This window comes from Drosophila virilis, chromosome 5 (assembly GCF_030788295.1).
Source record: "Drosophila virilis strain 15010-1051.87 chromosome 5, Dvir_AGI_RSII-ME, whole genome shotgun sequence".
NCBI classification, from domain to species: domain Eukaryota; kingdom Metazoa; phylum Arthropoda; class Insecta; order Diptera; family Drosophilidae; genus Drosophila; species Drosophila virilis.
The window spans coordinates 22,777,616-22,802,641 of NC_091547.1; the positions used below are offsets into that span (position 1 = coordinate 22,777,616).

A 25,026-nucleotide genomic window follows, 5' to 3' on the forward strand; every position below is an offset into this window, starting at 1 on the left:
AAGCAACGTCTCGGTTTCGGCCAAATCCAATTTGAAATGCGTGTCACCCTCACCGGGCCTGGAACGAAATGCCAGCAGGACAAACGCAGAGCGTGAAAATCCTTTTGGGGCACCAACACACACAAACACAGACACAGGCACACCTTAGGAGGTGCGTGTTGGAAAATTTAAAGTGTGAAAATTGCTTATGTCTCGACACTCGCATCTGCAATATGTGTGTCTAACAAAAGTGTGAAAAACACAAAAAAAGTCCACAATCATAGAAATTCCTATACAATTTTTGACTATGCGCTGCCAATTTCCTAATGGGATTAAATCGACTAAAAATAAAAGGTGCAACAGCTTTTTTTTATTTGAAGTAGCTTGGCTAATTCGTTGGGATTTATGATATGATACTAAAGAAATAACAGTATTAAATATATTTACTAATACTTATAACGCTAAAAATAATTATTGCTATTTTTTAGCAATTATAAAATTTTGAATGCATCAAATATATTTTTATACTTTTCTTACGCATTAAGATATTCAAGTATATATTTTTCAAATCACTTCTAAAATCGTGAATAGATCAAAATAAAAGATTTTTAAAGATTTTATATTTTATTTAATATTTTTAAGTGTGGTTTTCAAGTGAATTACTTTATAACCTCCACTAGTTGAATGCAGTTTTATATTTTTTTAGTTGCCTTTGAAAGCGTGTTTCGGCCATTCAAAAATGGGTCACGTCGTGGCCGTGCGACTGCTTCAATCGCATTTCATTATTAAATAAGAATATCAACAAAAAAAAAAAACAACAACAAATTGTTATTACTGTTTTTATTATGGCGGTCAGGTAAACGCCAGAGATGCGGACCACACCTTCAGCACGTTTTGATGTTATTGTATGGCCAAAAGCACAAAAACCAAATTAAAAAGGAGAAAAAAAAAAAAAAACAAAAAAATAAATACTTAACAAAGCGCTGAAAATGTATTAAACTATTCATAATTCACACAGAGCAAATGTTAATGAATACTCCCCGTTGCGTTAATGAGTCAAAGCGCTGAAATTATTTGCATTCACTTTTCAGCACTCAATGAAACTGAATGGAATTAATTTTCATGCCACACGAAAGTTTATAAATCAGCACAAAATGCGCGACGCGGACGGGTTCAACAAAAACAAACTATAAATTTTCATATGCAGCTGCAACAAAAATTGTAAAGAAAAGAAAAAGTAAAAAAAAAAAGCTAAAATTAATTGGAGTCAAAAATTATAAAATAAATAAAACTTAGACCGAAAACTAAACTTTTTTTGTAATACGCTGCCAACTAATGGAAAATCGAAAATATATATAAATATACATATATATATATCACGCACGAAAACCCATATGTGGGCTTTATGCAATTTGAAGACCACACACCCCCTCACCAACACACATATGCAACTCACATATGTGCCAAGTGGTGCAGTTGGCCATGTGGAAAACTGGTTAACGCTGCAATATTAATAAAATTGTATAAAAAATGTACATTTTTTATAAGTGCAGAGCATAGATTGCGATGTTCATTAAAAGCCAACGGCAACTACAGAAACCTAATTCTTTTTTTTTTCACATCCAATAATTGAGCATAATTGAAGGCTGCGATTTGTTTTAAATGAGTTTATTTATAAATATTGCACAGTGAATACCAATTTAAATATGTTATGAATCTGTTTTATTAGGTTTGATTGGATTAAAAACTTTTTATCAAATAGAAATTAAAACCCTTGAAACTTTTGATTTAAAAAGAATATAAATAATTGAGCAAAAAGGTATTTTATTAACGAAACTTTTAAAAACATTAAAAAAGAAAGCGAGATTAACGTTAATACTTAAGACAATATTACAAATGTTTAAGAATATATTAATTTGATTTAATTTAAAAGTGTCGATCTAACTTTGCACTCATTAAATTTGCCTCAATGCAATTATCCTCTGTGAAAATTTCTTACGCGCTTTTAACCTTATATTGAGAAATATCATATGTAATATTATAAGCCACATAATTTAATGTTTATTTGTGCACTTAAACGCGTATGCATTTAATTTGGTTCGATGTGCCAATTCCGATAGCTAGGTCCATTTAATATTCATTGGAAGTCTGTTGTGTTGGGCAATAAAAATATTTTAATAAAAAAGAAAAAACTGCAATTTGGCCAGATGCAAAAACAGAACAACAACAAAAACTCCATTTGGTCTGGCATAATTTCCTGTTGGGCGAAAAACGCAAAATTTATGAGCACACAATTGTGTGAGGCCAAATAGCACAGATACCAAAAACCAAAAACATGATCAATTATACTGCGAAATACGAGAAAAATTGCTGGCCTAAACAAATAAAGGTGGTCGGGATGTGTGAAGGGGGTCGGGGCCTGTGTTAAGCAGTGGGCAGAAGGGGTTGGCTGCTTGGTTAACTGAGTTGCATTTGTTTAGATTGCGAATTGCGGGCGCGGCTCATGTGAGTAATTCATTTATGCCATTGGCTGTAGTTGCTGCTGGCCGGCTGATTAATCGCGGCTAGTTACGAGCGGCAATTGCAAAATTAGCCATAGATAGCGCACAAAACTGGAAAAGTAAGAAACAAAAAAAAAAAAAAAACAAACTTGGCCAACGAACAGCGACTGCCACAGTTTTCAACACCTACGTGAGGCAACTGCCAACTGGCAACAGGCAACAGCCGAACCATGTGAAACAATTATGCAAATGTGCTCAGTGCGAAACAATGCGGAGAAATCATTGCGAGTCGCAAATTAATTACCAACTACAATATGTATCCTAACAAAACATGAAGCTTGCCTCACGTGGGCGCGGGGGCAGGTGTAGCTGAGGCACCTTGTGTTCTGTTACGCTAATGAGACAATTGCCATTGTTGCTGCACACACTCACTTTCAAATGTGCGCTTCGGCTTGTCATTAAGATGCAGCTTAGTTTAGTTTGCGAGTTGTCACAGTCTGGCCCCGCCTTTACCTTTAACGCCCCCTTCCTGTACTTCCTGGCCAAGCAACATGTGGGATTGCAAGCACAACTGCTTACAACTTGCAACATGTTGACGTGAGCGCTGACTGACCCAATTCTCAGCAATAGCATTGTCATCGCTTGTGGTAATGTGACATAAGTTGCAGGCAATTACACTGTCCAACAAAATAATAAGTTACAGAACATGAACGTATGGACCATGAGTTTGACATCAGCTGATATATAACTTAGAAAAACGTACAAAGATGTTATTAAAATTATGAATAATGTTTAACTAGGGAATAATGAAAGATGCAATAGATGCTAAATACAATTTTTTTAAAAATAATCTTCAATTTATAAAACTCAATTGATTCCTGTTATTATATCAAATATATATAATTGTTTCCTCATTAATTTTCAAGCGAATAAATGTGTACGAATTTTTTTTAAAAGAGGCTTCTTCTAGGACGACTTCATATTGGACAAAGTTAAATAACAAAGCAAAGATTCAATTGAAATAAAATTAGAAATCAATTCTGTAAATCCCAAAAACTTTGCTGACCAGTGTCTATTTTAGCGTGTTTATAATAATAATGACTGTCTCTCTGCCTGTTTTTCTATCTGGTCTATGTTTGCATCTTAATTTGTAAAATGTCTTGCAGCAAAAGTGTTGCTGCTCTCACTGTTATTGTTGTTGTAAATTGACTTGCCACATTGCCTGACTGTCTGGCTTAGTTAGCCAACTGTCATCATTATTTTGCCAATATGCATTTAGCGTTTTTTATGAACATGCGTGCTGAGGTTGAGGCATCGATTTCAGCATTTTAGCTTTTGGTTAGAGAGAGAGAGTGAGGGAGAGAGAGAGAGAGAGACGGAGCGAGTGAGAGAGGGGGAGGGAGAAGCAGCGGCAGTCTAATCGGCATCTCATATTGTTGCCTGCTGCTGCATGTGGCACGCAATTGTTATTGTCTGTGGCATATCCTTGGCCATTGAACTTGCCTGTGAGTGGTTGGAGCATTGAGTGTTGAGCCGTTCGTGACAGTCGCCCCGTAGCTCATAGTCAAAGTCGTCATCAATGCTTGTTTATATTTCGTAGACATTCTTCCGTTTTTCGAGGCCTTTTTGGTCAGCAATTGACGTCGCTTGACGTCTTAATTTTTGTGGCTGCTGCGGCGACGTCGCGTCGTCAAGTTGCCAAAGCACTTGTAGTGAAAAACTTCATCACAACGTCTTGAGGCAAAGGCTGAGACGGCGACGGTGATGGAGACTGAGCCCGAGACACTGTGGCATAGACGTCACAGAGCTCAACTTCAACTTCCAACTTGCCACTTCATATGTGTATGTCTGTGTGTGTGCGTGCGTCTTCCATGGCACACTTGACGGCGTCTCGGGGCATCCATTGGTTTTTGGTTACTTCCCATTAATTGCAATTGCGTGTCTGAAGCTTGGACCATTGTTTGTTTTTGTTTTTTTTTATTTCAAGGTTTGGTTCTGCTGCTGTAGCTGCCACTTTCCTCTCCGTCTACCTCTGCCCTCTCTGTGTTGCCAATAATGCATTTTTGGCCTACGCTGTACAAATAAACATTGATCTTGAAAAATTATATTTACTCAACTCATCAGCAGCGTCATCAGCCGCCGCATCAGTCACTGTTTTCTTTGCTGATTGCTTTGCATGAACCAAGCAGATGACTCTTTGCACAAAGTGTATCCGAGTCTACGTCTTTGGTCCATCTTCATTTTCTACACACTTTTTTTTTGCAAGGTGTTGATATTTGCTTATTAAACACGAGACTTCTTTATGAGCTCTGTGTAAATAAAGCGTATGCTTAATGAGCCCAATCACGTTAATTTCTTGTGTAAATATTGAAGCTGGCAGCTCGTGCGTAAAGCCCGTCACCTTGGACTGCACAAACGAGTCTCTATTATGGCTATGACAGGTGCTTGGAACTGAACAAAAGGATAATGAACTGATCATATATACTATATGATGACTAGGTAAAACGAATGAGCGCGTATTATTAGTAAGTATATTAAAGACATCCGCAGAGCGGAAACCTTCTTAAGAACAATAGAATAATATTATTCGAAATAGTTTCAAACATTGCTACATGATAACAAGGTATATAATAAAATTTTAAAATCAAATCAAACATTTATTTCAATGTTTATAAAGAATATTTATTTCTAACTTTTACTAGTCTTGTTAAAAGATCAATTAAAATCATTTTGTTTAAATCGATTTAAACATCAATTTTAATATTTATTTCAAACTTTTAGTACAAAGCACAATAACTAATTGAAAATCTTGGGCTGACTCACGAAAGTTTTTACCAATAAATCGCCCATTCGACGTCATGAACAAATTTCACACATAAAAGGCCACAGCGAAGTGAAATTCGTTCCAAGGGCGTTGCAACAAAACAGTTTTTCTTGTAATCGAAACCCACTGACTAACTAACAAGCAACAAGCATCAACGACAACAACAACTCTAACATTGATCTTGTCTATCAGCAACAGCATAGAAACTTGCGGCAATATCTTCAACCAAGCTTAATTTTACAATTTTCTTTTTTTGCGGGCCGGTTTAAGCACGTGAGCGAACAACCGACACCCCCAAAACGTAACTTGCAACTTGTTGCACTACAACAGCAACAACAACTGCAATAACAACAATGTGGAAACGACGTCATTGGAGTGGAAAAATCACTTCCGCGTATGTGACCAAAGCGAGGAACAGTCAATAGAATATTTTCAGCTGAGCATTAGAAAAATATAGAGAAATTTGTGTAGAACTCTGCCATTTTCCACTTTGGCACTGCAATTTGGCGCGCTGGCAGCAGAGAAAAAAGGAAGAAAAATGTAATGCGAATTTAAAATGTTGTCGATGATAATCTATTAATTATAGCGTTGAGCTAACGGCAGCCCAAAAGGTGTTGAGTGCGGCCAGCCACAGCAGGCACAAAGCCCAAGCAAAAGTTCTAGCAGAAAATGAAGTTTAAATTCAGCTGTTGCAAAAGCGCTTTTATTTTTGGCATGATTTTTTGCCTTTTTTTCTTTTAGGCAAACCTCAGGCAGACGCACCAACTGACAGTATTCTAGTTATAAAATCTGAAAATATAGTAGAGTATCTAAGCGAAGAGTGCTTTAACTAGAACTAGAAGCCGTACGATTCCAAATGTACCTTATATATACATAAATATATTTTGTTAAATATATTTTTTTTTTTTTGCTTGTTATGTTTTTGTATTTGTTGTATTTCTTTTTTAAAGATTTGTAATTGGATTTAAATACTTTAAATTAATCAACGTTATTTATTTATTATTTATGAATTTATGAAGAGCATATAAAATATTCGGTGCTAAAAACCTAGCCCGTTTTTCTAGTTTCTAACTGTTTAGAGTAACGCCCCTCAGTAACACCTAGACGACCAGCACAACAGGCACTAAGGCAACGGCAACACGGCAACTTGCAACAGCATCAGCAACACCCCGACAACAACTTGTCTAGCAACATGGCCAAGCAAATTAAGTTGGCACTCTTTAATAAGATGATGATGGTTCGGCTTTGATATATCAGCGCATCGCGACTGTGGCTGTGGCCGTGTCTGTGTGTCTATGTGTCGGTGGCTGTGTGTCAGTGTCTGCCTGGCCAGCGTGCCGGGGCGTTGCAGCAACTTCAAGCTCTCTGCACAACAGGCCACAAAAAGGTGTCGTGCGCGTTGCTGTTGCCGCGGTGTGGCGAACGGCATTGACAGATTGCAACTGAGCGTGAAAATAGTTCCCATGTCTGGGCTAGTTGGTTATTTTCCTTATTTTCTTAACTTTTTTTTTTTTTGTTCTTTTGCTGCCGCTGCTGCTGTTGCAACTTCTAATGCGCGTTGCTTACTTGCCGTTATTGCCGCTGACCAGCAACAGTTGCTGTTGTTGCCTGGCAGTCATTATATGGAATTTTTGGATATATCATCTTTTGGGCGCTGACTGACTGGCTTACATGCAACACGTAGCGGCCCACAGTCCCCCCGCCCGACTTTCTGTTGTCGGCGGTTAATTTTTCTGTTGCTGCTGCCTGACTGCCTGGTGGACTTGTCTGCCAAAATGTTTCGTTTTATTCTGTTTCGGCAACAGCAACAGCCACAGCAACAGAGCCAAGTACTTTTGCTATCATTGCAATTTATCACGGAACGTCGGCGCGGCGGTCCTTTTTGCCAGAGTTGCCCCTGCTCGTCGCATCTGCTGGCTTGTGTGAGAAGTGTGCGTACGTGTTGCTGATGCGCCGCTGCTGATGATGTTGCCGCCGCCGTTGCGACTCCCAGTTTGCGACTCACGGCTATGATGCTGCCCACTAACAAGCAATGCCCACTAATCATAAAAATTATGAGGTCGTTGGCGTTGCCAGCGCTGCCATTTGACACATTTTTAAAGCATTTTTTGAGCTATGCTAAAAATAATTGCGAAAATCAATTACGCTTATCAGTCAGTTGGCTGGGGTCAAGTCTGGCTGCAAACACACCAGCAACAGGCTATACCATGGGCAAGTCTCACACACACAAACACACTTAAGTGTATCTCTATAGAGACAATCAGGGAACGACAGTTAACAATGCTGAAGAACAATGGGTTCGATAAGCTTTTTCCCCGGTTAAATAATAAAATGCTTTACTTTTAGTAAAGCATGTTACTGTTAAGAAACCATATGTGGAAAACAAAAAACAAATAAAATAACAATGTAACAAATTACAATTATATAAGAAATATATTAATAAAATTCAAATTAAATATATTTCAAAATATTTAAAAATAAAATATTAATATATACAACTTATTTGAAATAATATATTGCTGTTGATGTATATTAATTAATAATTTACTATTTTTTTTTGAGCCCGACAACGTCGTCAGAATTTGCCTCTACGCGTCTATGCACTTCGCTCTTTATTATTTGGATATTTTCTTGACGATTTAAATGGATAAATATTTAAATAGGTCGATGCTCAGACATCCAAGCTACTCAGGCTTGTCATGATCGTATATTATATTTACATTTTTTTCAACTTTGGCCACAACTATTCCCACTTTTGAGTTCGAAAATTTCACAAGTCCGTCTAGTGTACACTTTCACTTCAAAAGTAAGCTACAGTAAAAACTTTGTTGCAGCTGTGTTTCTGATCGAGACATACTCTTCGATATGTATACAAATTTGAACGATATATATTTTGTTTGTTAAGTCCCACTGTGCATGGATAATTTATGTTACGCATCAGTTACCATACTTTATACGCGGCCAGATAGTGCACTCATTCGCGTTCGCATTCTCATTCTCATTTAGAGATTGCGTTGGTCGCGAAACTTAACTCGATTTCATTTCCTTATCATTATCACCTTGGCCCCGAACACGGACACAGCGGACCACTCCTTGTTGTCTGGAATTGCCGATACTGTGGAACTGAGCTGCATCTCTTCTGGACACCGTCGCAGCACTTGGCTTATCTGCGTTGGCCTTAACGTAATTCAACATTTAATCTTGTCTCCGCTCTTAAGTGTCTGCCACAATTTACGCGCTGAACCCGATGGCTCTTATATCCAAAGCAGCGGCTCCCAAGGTTGGCTACACTTGATTTGTGTTCTGGCAACGTCTGAAGTCCTGTTCATTGTTTTTTTTTTTTTTGTTCTGCAAAATTTGCAAAATGGCTGATAGTTTTACACTTGTTACACTTGTTGCAACAGGTATTAGAAAAGGGCACGCGCCATTGCCTGATTTATGGCCATTCAATGGCCTTTCACCTCGTCCTTGGTCGCTGCAGTTCCGGCTAAGTCAAAACGTCAGCAGACACGAGCATGACAAACTGTCAATGGGGTATCGTACCTGGATTTAGCCAGGACACTCATTTACACGTCGCGACACACACTGACCAGGAGGTGTCGTACGTTTGCTTATCTATGAACAAAAAATTTCCGGAAAATATGCAAGCCGAAAATGTTTGTTGTCAATTGAGTTTTATGGTGCGCTTCACGCCGTGCCTTGGTCAAGGTCGACTGATGTTAAGAGCGCGTGCTATGTTAATTTCTGTGGCAGCCACCAAGTGTGGCCATCTCTTGAGTGGCTGCCACCCGCGCCAGAGCAAACGCAACACATCTGAAGCTGCACTTTGCATACGACATTGAAATTTATGACATTTTCAGCGCCGACACCAAATGCGCTTTCATCAAAGTAGCGTGAATAGCGCTTACAATCACACACATTTGATCATCAACTAGCTGCTGATCATGATCATCAGCAAATACATCATCACGTTTGCACTTGCCTCAAGGCCCACGCAGCAGCAGCTGCAGCAGCAGATACAAAATTAGTTTTGACTTGGCGGCAAATGCTTACACATGGCTGAGAAATCTACAGAAAAAAACATTGAAAGGGGGCCCACAACTCTCGGCGACTGTCTTTGGGTGGGTGTTGCACATAAACTACCAAAATATTTAAGGGGGGAGCATTCAGCAGGGGACAGGGGGTGCCATGGGGCACACACGCTGTGTGCAAGTTGCTCGACGGCTGCCGCTTGACAAATGCAACCGCCAACAATGACGCAGTTGGTGGTGCATTTCTTTCGGCATTTCTTTAAAAATAAATTTATGTGATAATTCCTCGTATTGGCCGCAGTCACAGCTCCAGCTTCAATGAACTTGTAGTCCAGTTTCCAGTTTTATTATTTTTTTCTCCATGCGGCTGCTGTCATTGAACTTCTACTGAACTAATTGCAAACAAAAAAGTTACAAGACTCAATAAAGACTGATCGCATATAAGATACCCAGTACATAGATATTTTTTGATCTACAGCATATTTTCCAAGAATGCGATTGCTAAATAATTTATCCAACTATTGAGTACATTTTAGCTGTTCCTAGATACAAGGACCCAACAATTTGATGGCTATTATCTGTCGGATCTACTTTTAAGAATATAAACGTAACTTTTCAAACCATGAAATGTACAACAGCCAGTAAAATAAAAGTAATCCAAACTTGAATTAAAAATACCAACCAATACCAATACCAAAAGTGTTACATTTTTTACCCATTCAAATAATTTATAAAACTAGAAATTTCTGCTTCAAACTGAAACTCTATCATACCCATTCGCATCAATTTTAATGGGCAACAAAAAGAGCAGCCTTAAACGATGCCGCGTTTGACTTTTGTGTTCCCATTTTAATGGGCGCATCAACGTAACGCTTCGGCCTTAAATTTCGATCTAATGAAGTTTAATGCGCGCATTTGCCATAAATTATGAAAGCAGAAAAACCAAACTTCTTCTTCTGCTTCTGCTTCCTTTTGTTGTGCACAACAACATTGCACTTGGACCCAAGCAAGTCGTATACATAAAGCGTTGGCTTTGTACCCAAACCCCGGGCGAAAGTTGCCCGGTTTATGCCAAGGCTTCGTTCTGGTCTTGTTATTCTCTTTTTTTTTGATTATGCGTTTTTAATGTTACTTTATACATTTTTTTATAATACCAAAATTATGGTTGATTTTGCATAACAATAAAGCGGATATCGGTCAGCATTGGGTATTCAGCTGAACAACCGGGCAACGGGCATTCAGAAGCAATCTGTGGCTCGGTTTTCATATGACTCAGACACAGAAATAGGCCTCAGACATGAGGGCGACATCATGCTCCATTAAAGAGTTTTAAGCTGAAGCTAGTCAGAATTGTCATTGATAAAACCAAAGTAAGTAAAAGAAAACTATACAGAGTTAAATGGAACAGCAGGCAGCTAGAATGTTTCCATTCTATGGATAATTCACATTTGCAAAAGATTGTGACAATGGAGAGCCCATGTATATGTTACTATAAGACCAACTCATATATTATTTTGAACCAACATGTTATCAAATTGCTGATGTTGTGTGCTAAAAACAAATTGACCATGGAGGATACAAGTGCACTTTATTGAAATATGTGAGAATGGAGTACACATGTATATGTTACTAAATCTTCTCATTTTTTATTTCATGTCTATTAGAACCAGCATCTTCTAATATGCTCTCACTAAGGGACCATAGAGAAGAAATGTGTACTTTATTGTAAGATGTGACCATGGAGGACACGAATATGTGTTGATATATTTGTATTTAATTTCTAGTTAAACTATAGTATCCGAACTCGAATATTTTTAGAACCAGCTTTTCCTAAAAGTGCTGAAGCGATGTGCAATGCACGAATATGCACTCACTAAGTGAACATGGAGGACATTTGAGCACTTTATTATCGCTTATTACAGTAGTATAAATCTTGCATATGTCTCTGAGTGTGTTCGCTGTGTTCATTGTCATAGTCTGACTTGATAGCCATATTCAGACACTATATCTGATCCAATCCCAATTGTAAAACCGCACTCTGAAATGATAGCATTTGGTTTTGGCCATTTGCCAGCCTCAATCCCAGAGCGCAAGTGTCAAATGCTTAGATTGTGCTCGGCTCAAGCGGCACAGAGTTTTGGTAAACAGAAATTTGTGGTATATTATTCTTCTATTTTGTTTTCTGTTTCTGTTTCTGATTTTTTTTAAATATTTTTTTTTTTTTTGCCAAACAAACATCTGTCGACAGCATGCAAAAGTTTATAATGCAGCAAATGCCGAGAATTTTGTGTCATTTTTTATGTGACAAGCGAGCGTTGTGGGGCACGTACTAAGCTGACACAATGATGCAATCATCACGTGCAGCAACAGCAGCCACTTCAAGCATTTGTTTTCTATTTTTCTTTTTTTTTTTTTTTGGTTCGAGTTTTGTTGTATTCTTTTCATTTTTGCTGGCTTGTTACCCTGTTTCGAGCTAGAGAAATATGGCATAGAATATGCATTGGGCATTCGCAACGCTCGTTGCCAGCGATTCGAGATGAGGATTTTGGTCATGAGGCCTGCTTGTGGTCGGCTTGTGGTTTTTGTTAGATTACTGCGAAAATTGTATATAAAGTGAAAAAAAAAGACGAGAACCCTTTCAGATTTTAATTGTTGTTGCCCGGTCCAGCTGCCATTTGGAGGCTTAAGTTTTGAGTAGGCTACGTGACGAGGCCACACGCGCGCCTATTACACCATGAAACAAATTCTAATATAATATGAACAGTTGTTGTTGACCTGATGTAACCCTGGCTTGACTACTTGTCAAAATAGAACACGTATTCATAAAGCAAAAACCCATTTAATGAAACAATAAATTTTTAAAATTTATAGTATACATCAAATATTATAATTATTATTTTTTTAAAAATGTAATTCATAAATTAAACGCAATTTCTTTATATTAAATTAAGCAAATTTTTTCATCCCAAGCCATATAAATGATTTTTAAAAATGTTCTGTTGAATTTCATCTATAAATCCGAATAGCTCTATTACTAAGAACTTTTAAAATGTTAAGTTTTACATATCCTAATTATATTATATTTTCAAATATAATATTTAAGTAATGTATATTTATGTTATATGAGACGTTTGATTTGATTTTCTTTGTAAAATAATTGTATTTTAAGTCTACTTTTTTTTTAATATTTTACATAATTGGATAATTTCCAAATTTTAATTCGTTTTAATAATATTTGCCAGCTCCTGTTAATGGTAAACAATAGTTAATTTTATTTTGTTTGCTTAGTTACCAATACTAATAATTAACTGCTATTTTTGGTGCATTTCCCCTACTTTGCTGTCTAGTGTTATTGAAACGAATGATGCATCTGCGAGTGGCGAGTGCATTGACTTGGCAATTAAAATTCTACAGATATGCGATACATTAATTACTCGCTTCAATTGAAATGCAAATACCTAAAACGAAAAACAAACAACGTCCGCCTGGCCGGGGCCTGGCTTGCATGTCTGGACCAAGTTAAGCATCTGCTGCAGTTCCAGTGCCCATTTCAAAAGACCCTAGCAGAATGCTAACTGTAGTGGCTTTTGCCTTCCGACTAGTTTTCTAGGAAAGTCACGCGGATGATTTACAACAACCAGAAGCCGCTTTTTTTATTCATCTCTCTCTCTCTATACGTTCTGCAGTCAAAACAAAAGTTGACACTTTATTGATGCTCATAAATTGCGACGTCTGGCAGCAATTAAAACAACATGTCCCCAAGGACATGTCACCGTACACGCCCACCACGCCTCCGCGCGCTCTAGTGATTTGTTTACAGAGATTAGCGTGCGAAATACCAACAACAGCCAAATACAATTCTTGTGTCAGGTGCCTGCAACCAGGTAGGCAGGTAGGCAGCAACCATGTCAAAACTGCACTGAATTTATGTCGCAGCGATTTATGATGCCCAACCAGGTCCTGTAGCAGGATCAGCGGAACCCAGTTCCCACATAGAGCCACATAGCATATGCCATTTTCGAGGCGCGAGCTGCCCTGTCCCTGTCCGGCCGTTAGTTACATAGAAATGAAAGTCGTATATTTGCTGGCGACCCTAAAGAGTAAAACGGCGCATGCCGCGCACGCCTCTATTTGGGTTACGCCCACAGCGGCCCTGCTTGTCATACGCCTACCCAAAAGTAAGATACAACAAAAACAAAAAAAACTAAAACGAAAATGCCAACACAAGGGAAACATATACGAGATGGCAGCTCTTTGATTCTGTGCCCTTTCGGTAGCAATCGCCGTTTTTCGCTTCTGGCCATAAATATTGAAATTTATGTAGTACACACAAAAGGGACACTCGTTGCGGGACTCATGAGCCCAGACTTTATTAGTATTTATTTCGTTATTGACATTGTCCGAGATTTTCGGCGGGTTTAGTTTTTTATGTTTTATGGTTCCGCGAATAAAGTGCAGCAATGTTACAGGGCACCCAAGCGGTCAGCAAGGGTAGTGAAAGATTTTTGTTTTGAGATAAATCAAAGATCTATGCAGATATAAAATATTAATTTTCAAAGTAAAGATATATTACCTGAAATTTTTGTTTCGATTAAGCTGATAGCGGCTCTAGACTGGTGATTTTTGAAATGCTCTAAAACAAAAGAATCAAAAAGATAATTATTATATAATAATCGACAATTGTTTATTATATAAAGGATATTTTCACAAAAAAATATAAATTTATTAGGCTTTATTATTTAAGAATCATTTCTTTAATATAAATTAAACATTTTAATTTATTATAATAAAAGTAAAATGTATTTATTTGAAGCTTAGCGCATATCTAAGCATAAATTAGTTTACATCTCATTTGAATTCTAATTTGTTGACATTTCTAAAATCAAATCAAACAAATCTGAGCCATTTGACATTTATTTAATATCTATTTCCTTTAGCAGCTGGTTATGCATTTGTATAATAGGTCGAGGTTAGCATTGCGACCACAAACTAGGCCTAATCATTTGTCAAATGCATGTCATTTAAGCGGAAAACAATTTAACAACATTTAGCCAAAAACAAACTGGAGCAATCAACATAAATTTAAAGCGCAGTCAGCCAAAATGGCCCACAAAATGCCCAAATGGCCATTTGGCAGCCGAAAAGTGAAAGTTGAATGTATGCACTACAAAGCGGCAGAGCGCTGGCAGAGCAGCCAGGAAAACCGAGCCCCAGCCCCGAACACCCAAACAACCAAGCAACCAAACAGCGAAATGCACCCAAAATCCCAAAACCCAATAACAAACCAGGAATGGCCAACACATTCGCGCTCCGCTTTGTAATTTTCCATACAAAACTTTTATTACCATAGGATTTTCCAGGCAATGTTTTGGCTGCTTGCTGGTCATTTACCAAAAGATCGAAATGCAAATGGCTAAGACAAGCATTTGAGCATTTTGTTAGACAACGCCAAACCCGTCCACAGTCAGGTTGCCTCACCTCCTCTCAGACGCCATCACTCTTCTGCCACATATGAGTGCCCCTAACGAACCGCTCCAGTTATGTCAAAACTATGGCCAAAAGCGAAAATAAAAAGCCAAAACATGAGGTAACTCGCAAATGTTCGTTTTTCGACCAGCCAGGAACTAAACATAGCAACTTGGTGGAAAGCAGGGGGCCTCGCGCAGTCGGCTTGTTAAGCAAAGTGTTTTACATGGGCCGCGGCTGTCTCAAAAATGCTTTTTAGTCTCTTTAATATTTTTACTCCACATACGAGGTGGGCTTAATACATTTTTAAGGATAACCAAAAATTTAAAGTTGTACTGTTTAAAAAAATTCTGACTGTCCTGGGTTTCACAAGTATTTGAGCATCCCAAAAATAATAATTCACAAATAAAAAATGAATATTTATAATAATTATTTAAGATCAGATCTGTGCTTAAAATTTATTTAAAACAATCATAACATTAAACTAAATAAATTTATTAACTAAATAAACAATTAATAGATTTTTATTGAACGATACAAAATAATATATGTCTGTATTTATACAATAATTATTGACATTAAAAAGTATAATTAATTGATACATCATCATAACAACAATTACAATTACAATTACAATTACTTATCATTTAAACCTGTAATTAACATTAATATGATTAAAATATACAATATTATTCCTTTTCAAAAAGAGCATATAAAAAGTATAAATAAGAACTTCTGCGTATGTAATTAGTAATGAATACAATTTAATTAGAGAGTATCATAATTTTGTCATGTTATGTGTAACGCATAAGAGGAGACATCTACGAACCCATAAAGTATATATATTCTAGATCAACCGTCGAATTGATATATTCATGCTCGTCTGTCTGTCTGTCCGTCTGTCCGATACCCTTATTTTCTCAATTTCATTATTCATTTTATTTAATTTTTTCAAGCTAAAGTTTTCATATATTTGTTTTTTATTTTGCACTTTACTTTTTAACCAGTTTGCGGCCAACACAAATTGTAAGCCATAAATTTGTGGTGGTGCCAGGCTGAAAAACATGCCCAGAATTTGATTTGACATATCAATAATTTACGAGCGTACAAAAATTATAGAGTACATTTGCAACAGCAGCAGCAGCAACAGAAACAAGAAACACACCGGAACTGCTGCTGACCGTAATTACAAGCGAAAAATGCTGCCACGTAAAGTGTCGATCGTTGTCGCTGTCGACGTCGATTTCGATTTCGACGTAGAGAAGAAAATGCAAAAAATAATAAATAAAATTGAAAATAAAATATAAAGAAAATGCGCGTTTAGCAGCTCAATGAGTTGTCTAAGCCAGAGACGTGGCGTCGATTAAAATCGGTGTTAAAATTTATGCAACTAAATTTTTACCTGATTTTTATCGAAACAACAACAGCTACTACGCCAGCAACAACAAAATACAACAACAATATCAACAGTATCAGTAACAACTGTGCTGCAGTTGCAGCATTTTTAGTTTTTGGCCATTTTCGGCTGCTGTTCGTGTATGTAATTGTGGCCAAACAAGCGATTTATTGACCAGCCTCGCTTAGACCCAGTGGAAAATGCAGCATCAGCATCTGCTTCAAATTGATTGATAAATACATATGTATAAAAAATGATAAAATAATAAGTATGAAAAGCCCTCCCAACCCAACAGAACAGATGTAAAAAATATTAAAAATATTCAAAATGATTATCAGTTTTTTGACTTAATATTTTATAGCCTCACGCGACAACGATATCAAAAATCTATAGACCCGTGCTACTTTTAAAACCCGATTATATAGTAGGTTTATATACATATATAAGCTTCAAAAAATCTGTGCCAAAGATAAGGCTGATTTCAGCAGCTCCAAAGTGTTTCATTCATTCCAAATTTAATTTATATACAAGTCAAGCCTCTTTTGGGCTTATAAGTTGCAAGACATGGGATACTGAATATATATTTGTTTCAATAATTTCCGGTAATAAAATCTCATTTAATTTTTATAGACCCCAATTATATATTATATTCTAGTAAGAGAAATCAATTTGAGAAATTTATATTATTTGAAAATATATACATATAATAAAATTATTACTTAATTTAACAAAAATAAAAATAAAATGTTGCTTTTTTATATGACAAACAAAAATATAAAAATATACCCAAATAAAATGTTATTTACTATTTATATATCCCAATATTCCTACTACTACCGAACGAATTAAATTAAAACAAAAATTATATGTTATATCTATTATTTTACTTAACAAAAATAGTATTACTATAATCATACGACAAAGAAATATGTAAAAAAAAAAAATTATAACAAAATTTCTTTTAAAATTAATAGCCATTTTCATGCATATAGCAAATTTCTCAGCGGGCACTCTGATATCTATGCATGTATGTGGATGTGTATGCCTGCATGCCAAATAATTGCATTTGGGCATTTATTAATAGAAATAAATCAAGTTTTGTGCACTGACATCAATTAGCTGCTGCCGTTGCCACAGCCACAGCCACAGCCACAGAGCAGCCAGAGACCGGCAGCTAGCGCTCCACCGCAGCCTACTGGCGTCAGATACAAATGTATCTGTTGCCGCGCGTTCGACTTGCTGTTGCGGCCATGTAGGAGCCACACTGCTACAGATACACACACACATCCAAACATATACATCCAGGAGTATGTTAATAATTTGCAAAATGCATTTGTCTGGCGATAACAAGCGGCTGATAGCAAGACCGCGCGGCTGCCACCTGGAAAACTGTCAATGGCCGGCCAGCCACTGCTCGCCCCGCACCCACAGACAAATGCCCGGCGCCTCATAAGGTCTTGCTGCTGGCAATTAGCGCTTGAATTTGGTCTTATCGCGGCTTATGAAGCTATCAGAGCAGAGCCAAGCAGAACGGAGCAGAGTTGAGCTCTGATAGGAGACCATGTCATAAGTCAGCATTGAAATCGGAGATACAAATTCCTGCCTGCTGTGCGTGTAAGTAATCAATGGGAAGATGGGTAGAAGCTGAAGCCATTAGATAAAAATGCGCTGACATAGATTAAAAATTTTATAAGAAAAACGAAGTGAAGAGGAAAAAAACAAAACTTAAACGCAGCGATGCATTCGCTCGATAAGCTTCAAAACGGGCAACGGCAATTCATAATTTGTGCCCGAGTCCAAAAACTCAACATTGTCGCACAGGCGCAGGCGTAACTCGATACCAAAAGGGACGCTCGCCACATAAATTGCCAAGAAAAACAAAACAAAAAAACAAAGCCCGATGGGCAATGAAAACAGAAACGCATCCCGAAAAAAAACGCATATTTCTGGTTTTGAATCTGTTTTTTTTTTCAAATTTATATTTTGTTAATTTTTATATGAAGAGTTGACATTTCGGTCCAGCCGCGTCGCGTCGTCGCGTCATTGTTGTTGTTGTTGCAGTTATCGGCCGTTTAAGGCAACGCCGTTGGAAGCCCCCAGGCCACCGTCTACCATTATGATAAATCATTTTTGTTTTTGTTTTCTTATTTCGTGGCATACATTGCCTTTGTGGCCACATTCACAGCTAACTAACCTTAACTTATCGCCGCATTAGCTGTTGCTGTGTGTTCCACCAGAGAAGAGCATTTCACAATATATCTTAAGAGTTTTCGATAGCACGGTCATATTTGTTGTTGCAATAAAAGAGAATATTTTTGGCATACACTCTGACTTGTTAGCATGACTTGTTCATAAGCAACACAATATGTACTTGTAATTTTGGTATTTTAAGGCATCATTGTTGTTTAGTTATATTAGCCGAAGATGATCAAGACATTTTTCTTTCAAAAACCTGCTATAGGCAAACTGGACGTAACAAAGCTAATTCGTTTGCGTCTTGGACACACAAAATTAATAAACCTCCATGCAAAACAAAAATTTTCCAATATTTGGCCATTAGCATAACAAACACCTTCACACATTATTAACACATCTTCTCCATGTCTATTCCCCATTACAACATCATAGACTAGCCTTTTATCAAAACAATAGCCCAGTAACACATATTATCAGCGCCCACACATAAAATATATCCACAATTATATTTTTGCTGAATCAAATTAAGACTTATTTAAATATTCGCACCAAAACATAACCTATGCACACTTTAAGTTTTACTTATAACGTGTATTAAGTAAATTAAATAAATATCAAGTAGAACTTAGACAAGCTTTTTTGCCGTTGCATAAGCGGAGATAATTAAATGTAATCTAATTTTTATTATTTTCTATTATAACATAAGCGTAACACTTCCTGGCGAATAGGCTATTAAGCGACGTGCAGTTCAATTCTACCTCACATTAGTCGGGCTTTTCCCTGTAATTGGCAACGAAATTCGAAGACCGCTTTAAAATGTTAAAAGATTCAAAAGCATGTGCAATTTTACTAACAATTTTGATTGCGGTAATATCTGGAAGCGATGCGGTGAGTAGTCGACATGAGGAAATGTCATTATAATATTATTTAACATGTTCTTTCGATTGATTTATTTTAAGAGTGAATGTGTACTGTCGCAAAGTTGTCTTCCTGCGCGAGTACAATCAATAGAAATAGAAGGAGAGGCGCCATTTTCCGTCGCATGCGATTCGGAGACTGCAGGCATAGGGTGGACCGTAATACAGCGTCGCACAGACGGAAGTGTTGACTTCTTTAGAAATTGGTCAGAATATGCAGAAGGATTCGGGACACCCGATGGTGAATACTGGATGGGTCTACAGAAATTAAATAAACTGACAAACAATCAAAGAAACGAGCTCTATATTAAGCTTGTAGATCAAAACGACGAAGTCCGCTATGCCAGATATGATAATTTCGTAATTGGAAGTGAGGAGGACAAATTCCAGTTGGTTTCGACTGGCCAATACAGCGGAGATGCTGGCGATTCTTTGAGAAAACATACAGGAAAACCATTTTCAACCAAAGATCAGGATAATGATTCGCATGCGAAAGCCAACTGCGCAAAAGCTCTGAAAGGCGGTTGGTGGTATTTCCACTGCGCTGACAGGTATTATTATCGAAATTTTTTGTTATGGAAAATATTTAACATATTTCTCTTCACTATCGTTAAGCAACCTGAACGGCTTTAGTTTCGATTGCCAAATGGAGAAATCAAATAAATTGGAGAGAAACGGCTGCATTTACTGGAATCATTGGCATGGCCGTAGCTATTCCATGAAAAGCGTCCAGATGATGATTCGCCCCTTTGAAGCTGAAAACCCCACCTAGTAGCGACTTTAATTGAATCAGCAAACGCGCGCTTTAATGCAAATAAAATACGGTACTTATTTCATATGTCGAGAGCCAAGCAACTAATAAAAACTAATGGAAATATAAAAAACAAAAGAAAAAGAAAATAATTAAATAAATAAATGTACATATGCACCCAAATTACACTTAGATCTTTATCTAAATATCCGAAGAGCTTACCAGCCACCGCAATACTTTTTCATCTTATGTCCTACGTGCCAATAAATAAAATGTAAAGTACTAAGGCAAACGACTTATTATTTTACTTCTGTTCCAGTAGCAAAATGTTGAAAGCACACATATATAACATTTATAATAATTAACATAAATGCTTTATTTTCTTAGCAATCCAAAAGTAAAAATTTTGATTGGGACTTGGGCGTTCAATATAATTTAAAGCTAGCTGACTGCATCTACTGAAACGACTGTCATGGTCGCAGCTGCTCACTTGCAAGTTCAGTTAATGATTCTTTCTTACAATTTACAATAAATTTCATATATTGTCAGATCGATTATTGACTTAGTTGCTATGTATATAGATATATTTATGTCGTATGTTACGCAGAAAAACAATATATATGCATATATATATATAAATATATATATATATATGCATAAATATATAAATAAAATCAATGAAAATTGATCTTAAGGGAATAGTAAGAAAAATACTTGCATTATTTAATACAACTAGGTTTCAGGAGAAATCGCCCAAATTAGATGCGCCCTTCAATAACCCATTGATGATATATTTACGTAACTTAGAACGTGTCTTAATTGATTTGAATAAATCTCAAGTAGAACTTAGACAAGCTTTTTTAGTCGTTGCATAAGCGGAGATAATTAAATGTAATCCAATTTTAACACTTTCCATTATAAAATAAGCGTAACACTTCCTGGAGAATAGGTTATTAAGCGATGTGCAGTTCAATTCTACCTCATACTGGTCGGACTTTTCCCTGTAATTGGCAACGAAATTCGAAGACCGCTTTATAATGTTGCAACATTTAAAAGTATGTGCAGCTTTTCTCACAATTTTGATTGCGGTAATATCTGGAAGTAATGCGGTGAGCAGACAACAGGAGCAAATATTATTATAATGTTATTTAACATGTTTTTTCAATTAATTTATTTTAAGTATGACTGTACCACGAGTGTATATCCGAAAAGTTGTCTTCCAGCTGGAGTACAATCAATAGAAATAGAAGGAGAGGATCCTTTTTCCGTCGCATGCGATTCGGTGTCTGCAGGCATAGGGTGGACCGTAATACAGCGTCGCACAGATGGAAGTGTTGACTTCTTTAGAAATTGGTCAGAATATGCTCAAGGATTCGGGTCAGCCGATGGTGAATATTGGATCGGTCTACAGAAATTGCATAAAATGACAAACTCTCAAAGACACGAGCTCTATGTTAAGCTTGTCGATCAAAGTGGCGAAGTACGCTATGCCAGATATGATAATTTCGTAATCGGAAGTGAGGAGGACAAATTCCGGTTGGTTTCGACTGGCGAATACAGCGGAGATGCTGGCAATTCTTTGAAAGGACATGTAGGAAATGCATTTACAACCAAAGATGAGGATAATGATTCGCATCCTAAAATCAACTGCGCAAAAGCTCTAACAGGCGGGTGGTGGTATTTCCACTGCGCTGACAGGTATTACTATCGACATTTTTTGTTATGGAAAATATTTTACATATTTCTCTTCACTATCGTTAAGCAACCTGAACGGCTTTAGTTTCGATTGCCAAATGGAGAAATCAAATAAATTGGAGAGAAACGGCTGCATTTACTGGAATCATTGGCATGGCCGTAGCTATTCCATGAAAAGCGTCCAGATGATGATTCGCCCCTTTGAAGCTGAAAAACCCACCTAGTAGCGACTTTAATTGAATCAGCAAACGCGCGCTCTAATGCAAATAAAATGCGGTACTTATTTCATATGTCGAGAGCCAAGCAACTAATAAAAACTAATGGAAATATAAAAAACGAAAGAAAACTATTTTCCTTTTAAATAAATTGTTTGCAACATTGGCAAACTCGACGAAATAAATAAAGTAATAAACTTCCATCACATAACCTCCACGTATGTATTGCTTTCCCTACATTGACACACTTTTAATTATATGTAACTATATACTAACGATATACAAAATTCCATCTTAAAAATTCTATGAAATAGTATGCTTTCTTTGATTAGCTATAGTGTTTACTTAACTATCCCAAATTACGTTCAGATCCTTATATACATATTCGATGGCCCCAGCAGCACTACATTATAAATATATATGATAATACTAAACTGTCATAGTTGTAAATAATTAAATAAATAAATGTACATATGCACCCAAATTACACTTAGATCTTTATCTAAATATCCGAAGAGCTTACCAGCCACCGCAATACTTTTTCATCTTATGTCCTACGTGCCAATAAATAAAATGTAAAGTACTAAGGCAAACGACTTATTATTTTACTACTGTTCCAGTAGCAAAATGTTGAAAGCACACATATATAACATTTATAATAATTAACATAAATGCTTTATTTTCTTAGCAATCCAAAAGTAAAAATTTTGATTGGGACTTGGGCGTTCAATATAATTTAAAGCTAGCTGACTGCATCTACTGAAACGACTGTCATGGTCGCAGCTGCTCACTTGCAACTGTTCAGATTTGAATAAATTTCAAGTAGAACTTAGACAAGCTTTTTTGTCGTTGCATAAGCGGAGATAATTAAATGTAATCCAGTTTTAGCACTTTCTATTATAAAATAAGCATAACACTTCCTAGCGAATAGGTTTTTAAACGATGTGGAGTTCAATTCTACCTAATATTCTTCGGACTTTTCCCTGTAATTGGCAACGAAATTCGAAGACCGCTTTATAATGTTGCAACATTTAAAAGTATGTGCAGCTTTTCTCACAATTTTGATTGCGGTAATATCTGGAAGTAATGCGGTGAGCAGACAACAGGAGCAATTATTATTATAATGTTATTTAACATGTTTTTCAATTAATTTATTTTAAGTATGACTGTACCACGAGTGTATTTCCGAAAAGTTGTCTTCCAGCTGGAGTACAATCAATAAAAGTAAAAGGAGAGGTGCCATTTTTCGTCGCATGCGATTCAGTGACTGCAGGCATAGGGTGGACCGTAATACAGCGTCGCACAGATGGAAGTGTTGACTTCTTTAGAAATTGGTCAGAATATGCTCAAGGATTCGGGTCATCCGATGGTGAATATTGGATCGGTCTACGGAAATTGCATAAAATGACAAACTCTCAAAGGCACGAGCTCTATGTTAAGCTTGTCGATCAAAATGACGAAGTACGCTATGCCAGATATGATAATTTCGTAATCGGAAGTGAGAAGGACAAATTCCGGTTGGTTTCGACTGGCGAATACAGCGGAGATGCTGGCGATTCTTTGAATGCACATATAGGAAGTGCATTTTCAACCAAAGATCAGGATAATGATTCGCTTCCTGACATGAACTGCGCAAAAGCTCTAATAGGCGGTTGGTGGTATTTCTACTGCGCTGACAGGTGTTATTATCGAAATGTTTTGCCTTGGAAAATATTTAACATATTTCTCTTCACTATCGTAAAGCAACCTGAACGGCTTTAGTTTCGATTGCCAAATGGAGGATTCAAATGACCTGGAGTTAGACGGCTGCATTTACTGGAATGGTTGGCATGGCCGTAGCTATTCATTGAAAAGCGTGCAGATGATGATTCGCCCTTTTGAAGCCGAAAAACTCACCTAGGAGCGACTTTAATTGAATCAGCAAGCGCGCGCTCTAATGCAAATAAACTGCGGTACTTATATCTTATCTGGAGAGACAAACAACTAATGAATTATATTATACTGGCGGGTATAGGCCGAATTGGCCGTGGCACGTATAAAATAAATGTTCTCAAAAAGCTTTGAAAATGATTTTGAAACTGATCGCACGGTATACAAACAACTTTCATGCAAACGTTGACCGCTAATTTATCACTGTTGCGGGTGGAATTTCCCAAATTGTTAAAACTCGTATTCATCAAGTTTACATGTATAAGTTTAAAAATAAATTTGAAGCAAATCGGAAAAAAATTAAAAATTTGACTTTTACCGATATTGTTTTGATTCTGACAAAGATGTAAAATAGGTCTCAAATGATTTTTTTTATGGAAATTAATTTAAGCGCGAAACGTCACCCATTAAATCTTTGACGCCCATTTCCACCATGAAGGGATACACTTTTCAAAAAGTGTGAAACACCCCTAAAATGAATTTAAGCACAGAACTTTAAAATTGAGTTTGAGGTGGATCGGATGATACGCTTAAAATTTTCATATAAACGTTTTTCGCGAATTTTTCGAACTTGCGGGTGGAATTCCCCAAATCGCTATAACCGATGATGCTTTGATTCTGCGAAAAATTTGAAACACGTCTCAAATGATTTTTTATATAGATCCTTGAAAATGAATTTGAGCGCGAAATAGGATGTCGATATCGATTTTTATCGATAGCTCGGAAACTGAGTAAGTTATCGATGATCGGAAACAAACTCAATCTGCGCATGCACTAGGAGGACCAACATCTTCAAGTCTAGTCTCTAGCTCTTATATGTTCTGATATCCTTGCGTTCATACTTACAGACTGACGGACGGACCGACAGACAGACATGGCTAGATCCACTCGGCTATTGATGCCATTTAAAATAGATTTAGGGTATACAAATTGTATTAGTTACAAGAACATATTATACTTATGTCCTGTACATAGCCGTATGCTTTCTTTGATTAGCAATAGTGTTTACTTAACTATCCCAAATTACGTTCAGATCCTTGGTTGGTCCAACCAGCTGGAGTAGGATGGTAACCGAAGATTAGGGTCCCAATTTAAGACGTGTCTAAATTGAATTGAATAAATTTCA

The 25,026-nt window shown here is 36.8% G+C and overlaps 3 protein-coding genes across 3 annotated transcripts; all 3 read left to right on the plus strand.

The window, feature by feature from the left end:
• Positions 1-19,133: 19,133 nt before the first annotated feature.
• On the plus strand, positions 19,134-20,244 carry LOC26531544 (angiopoietin-related protein 1). The gene is made up of 3 exons (XM_015174859.3): positions 19,134-19,281; positions 19,353-19,861; positions 19,926-20,244. The coding sequence occupies exons 1-3, from the start codon at positions 19,210-19,212 to the stop codon at positions 20,080-20,082; spliced, it is 738 nt and encodes a 245-aa protein (XP_015030345.1). The 5' UTR covers positions 19,134-19,209; the 3' UTR covers positions 20,083-20,244.
• A 786-nt stretch (positions 20,245-21,030) lies between these two features.
• LOC26530966 (angiopoietin-related protein 7) lies at positions 21,031-22,102 on the plus strand. Its single transcript, XM_015174780.3, has 3 exons — positions 21,031-21,170; positions 21,242-21,759; positions 21,824-22,102. Exons 1-3 carry the CDS (start codon positions 21,099-21,101, stop codon positions 21,978-21,980), a joined length of 747 nt encoding a protein of 248 aa, XP_015030266.1. The 5' UTR covers positions 21,031-21,098; the 3' UTR covers positions 21,981-22,102.
• An 803-nt stretch (positions 22,103-22,905) lies between these two features.
• On the plus strand, positions 22,906-24,038 carry LOC26531370 (angiopoietin-related protein 7). Its single transcript, XM_015174831.3, has 3 exons — positions 22,906-23,062; positions 23,133-23,650; positions 23,715-24,038. Exons 1-3 carry the CDS (start codon positions 22,991-22,993, stop codon positions 23,869-23,871), a joined length of 747 nt encoding a protein of 248 aa, XP_015030317.1. The 5' UTR covers positions 22,906-22,990; the 3' UTR covers positions 23,872-24,038.
• The last annotated feature ends 988 nt before the right edge of the window (positions 24,039-25,026 follow it).

Bases quoted from the DNA above. Each gene is read 5' to 3' on its own strand.
- LOC26531544 (XM_015174859.3), top strand. From the start codon at position 19,210: ATGTTAAAAGATTCAAAAGCATGTGCAATTTTACTAACAATTTTGATT. The intron at 19,282-19,352 runs GTGAGTAGTCGA...ATTTATTTTAAG, and splicing joins TAATATCTGGAAGCGATGCG to AGTGAATGTGTACTGTCGCA. The intron at 19,862-19,925 runs GTATTATTATCG...ACTATCGTTAAG, and splicing joins TATTTCCACTGCGCTGACAG to CAACCTGAACGGCTTTAGTT.
- LOC26530966 (XM_015174780.3), top strand. From the start codon at position 21,099: ATGTTGCAACATTTAAAAGTATGTGCAGCTTTTCTCACAATTTTGATT. The intron at 21,171-21,241 runs GTGAGCAGACAA...ATTTATTTTAAG, and splicing joins TAATATCTGGAAGTAATGCG to TATGACTGTACCACGAGTGT. The intron at 21,760-21,823 runs GTATTACTATCG...ACTATCGTTAAG, and splicing joins TATTTCCACTGCGCTGACAG to CAACCTGAACGGCTTTAGTT.
- LOC26531370 (XM_015174831.3), top strand. From the start codon at position 22,991: ATGTTGCAACATTTAAAAGTATGTGCAGCTTTTCTCACAATTTTGATT. The intron at 23,063-23,132 runs GTGAGCAGACAA...ATTTATTTTAAG, and splicing joins TAATATCTGGAAGTAATGCG to TATGACTGTACCACGAGTGT. The intron at 23,651-23,714 runs GTGTTATTATCG...ACTATCGTAAAG, and splicing joins TATTTCTACTGCGCTGACAG to CAACCTGAACGGCTTTAGTT.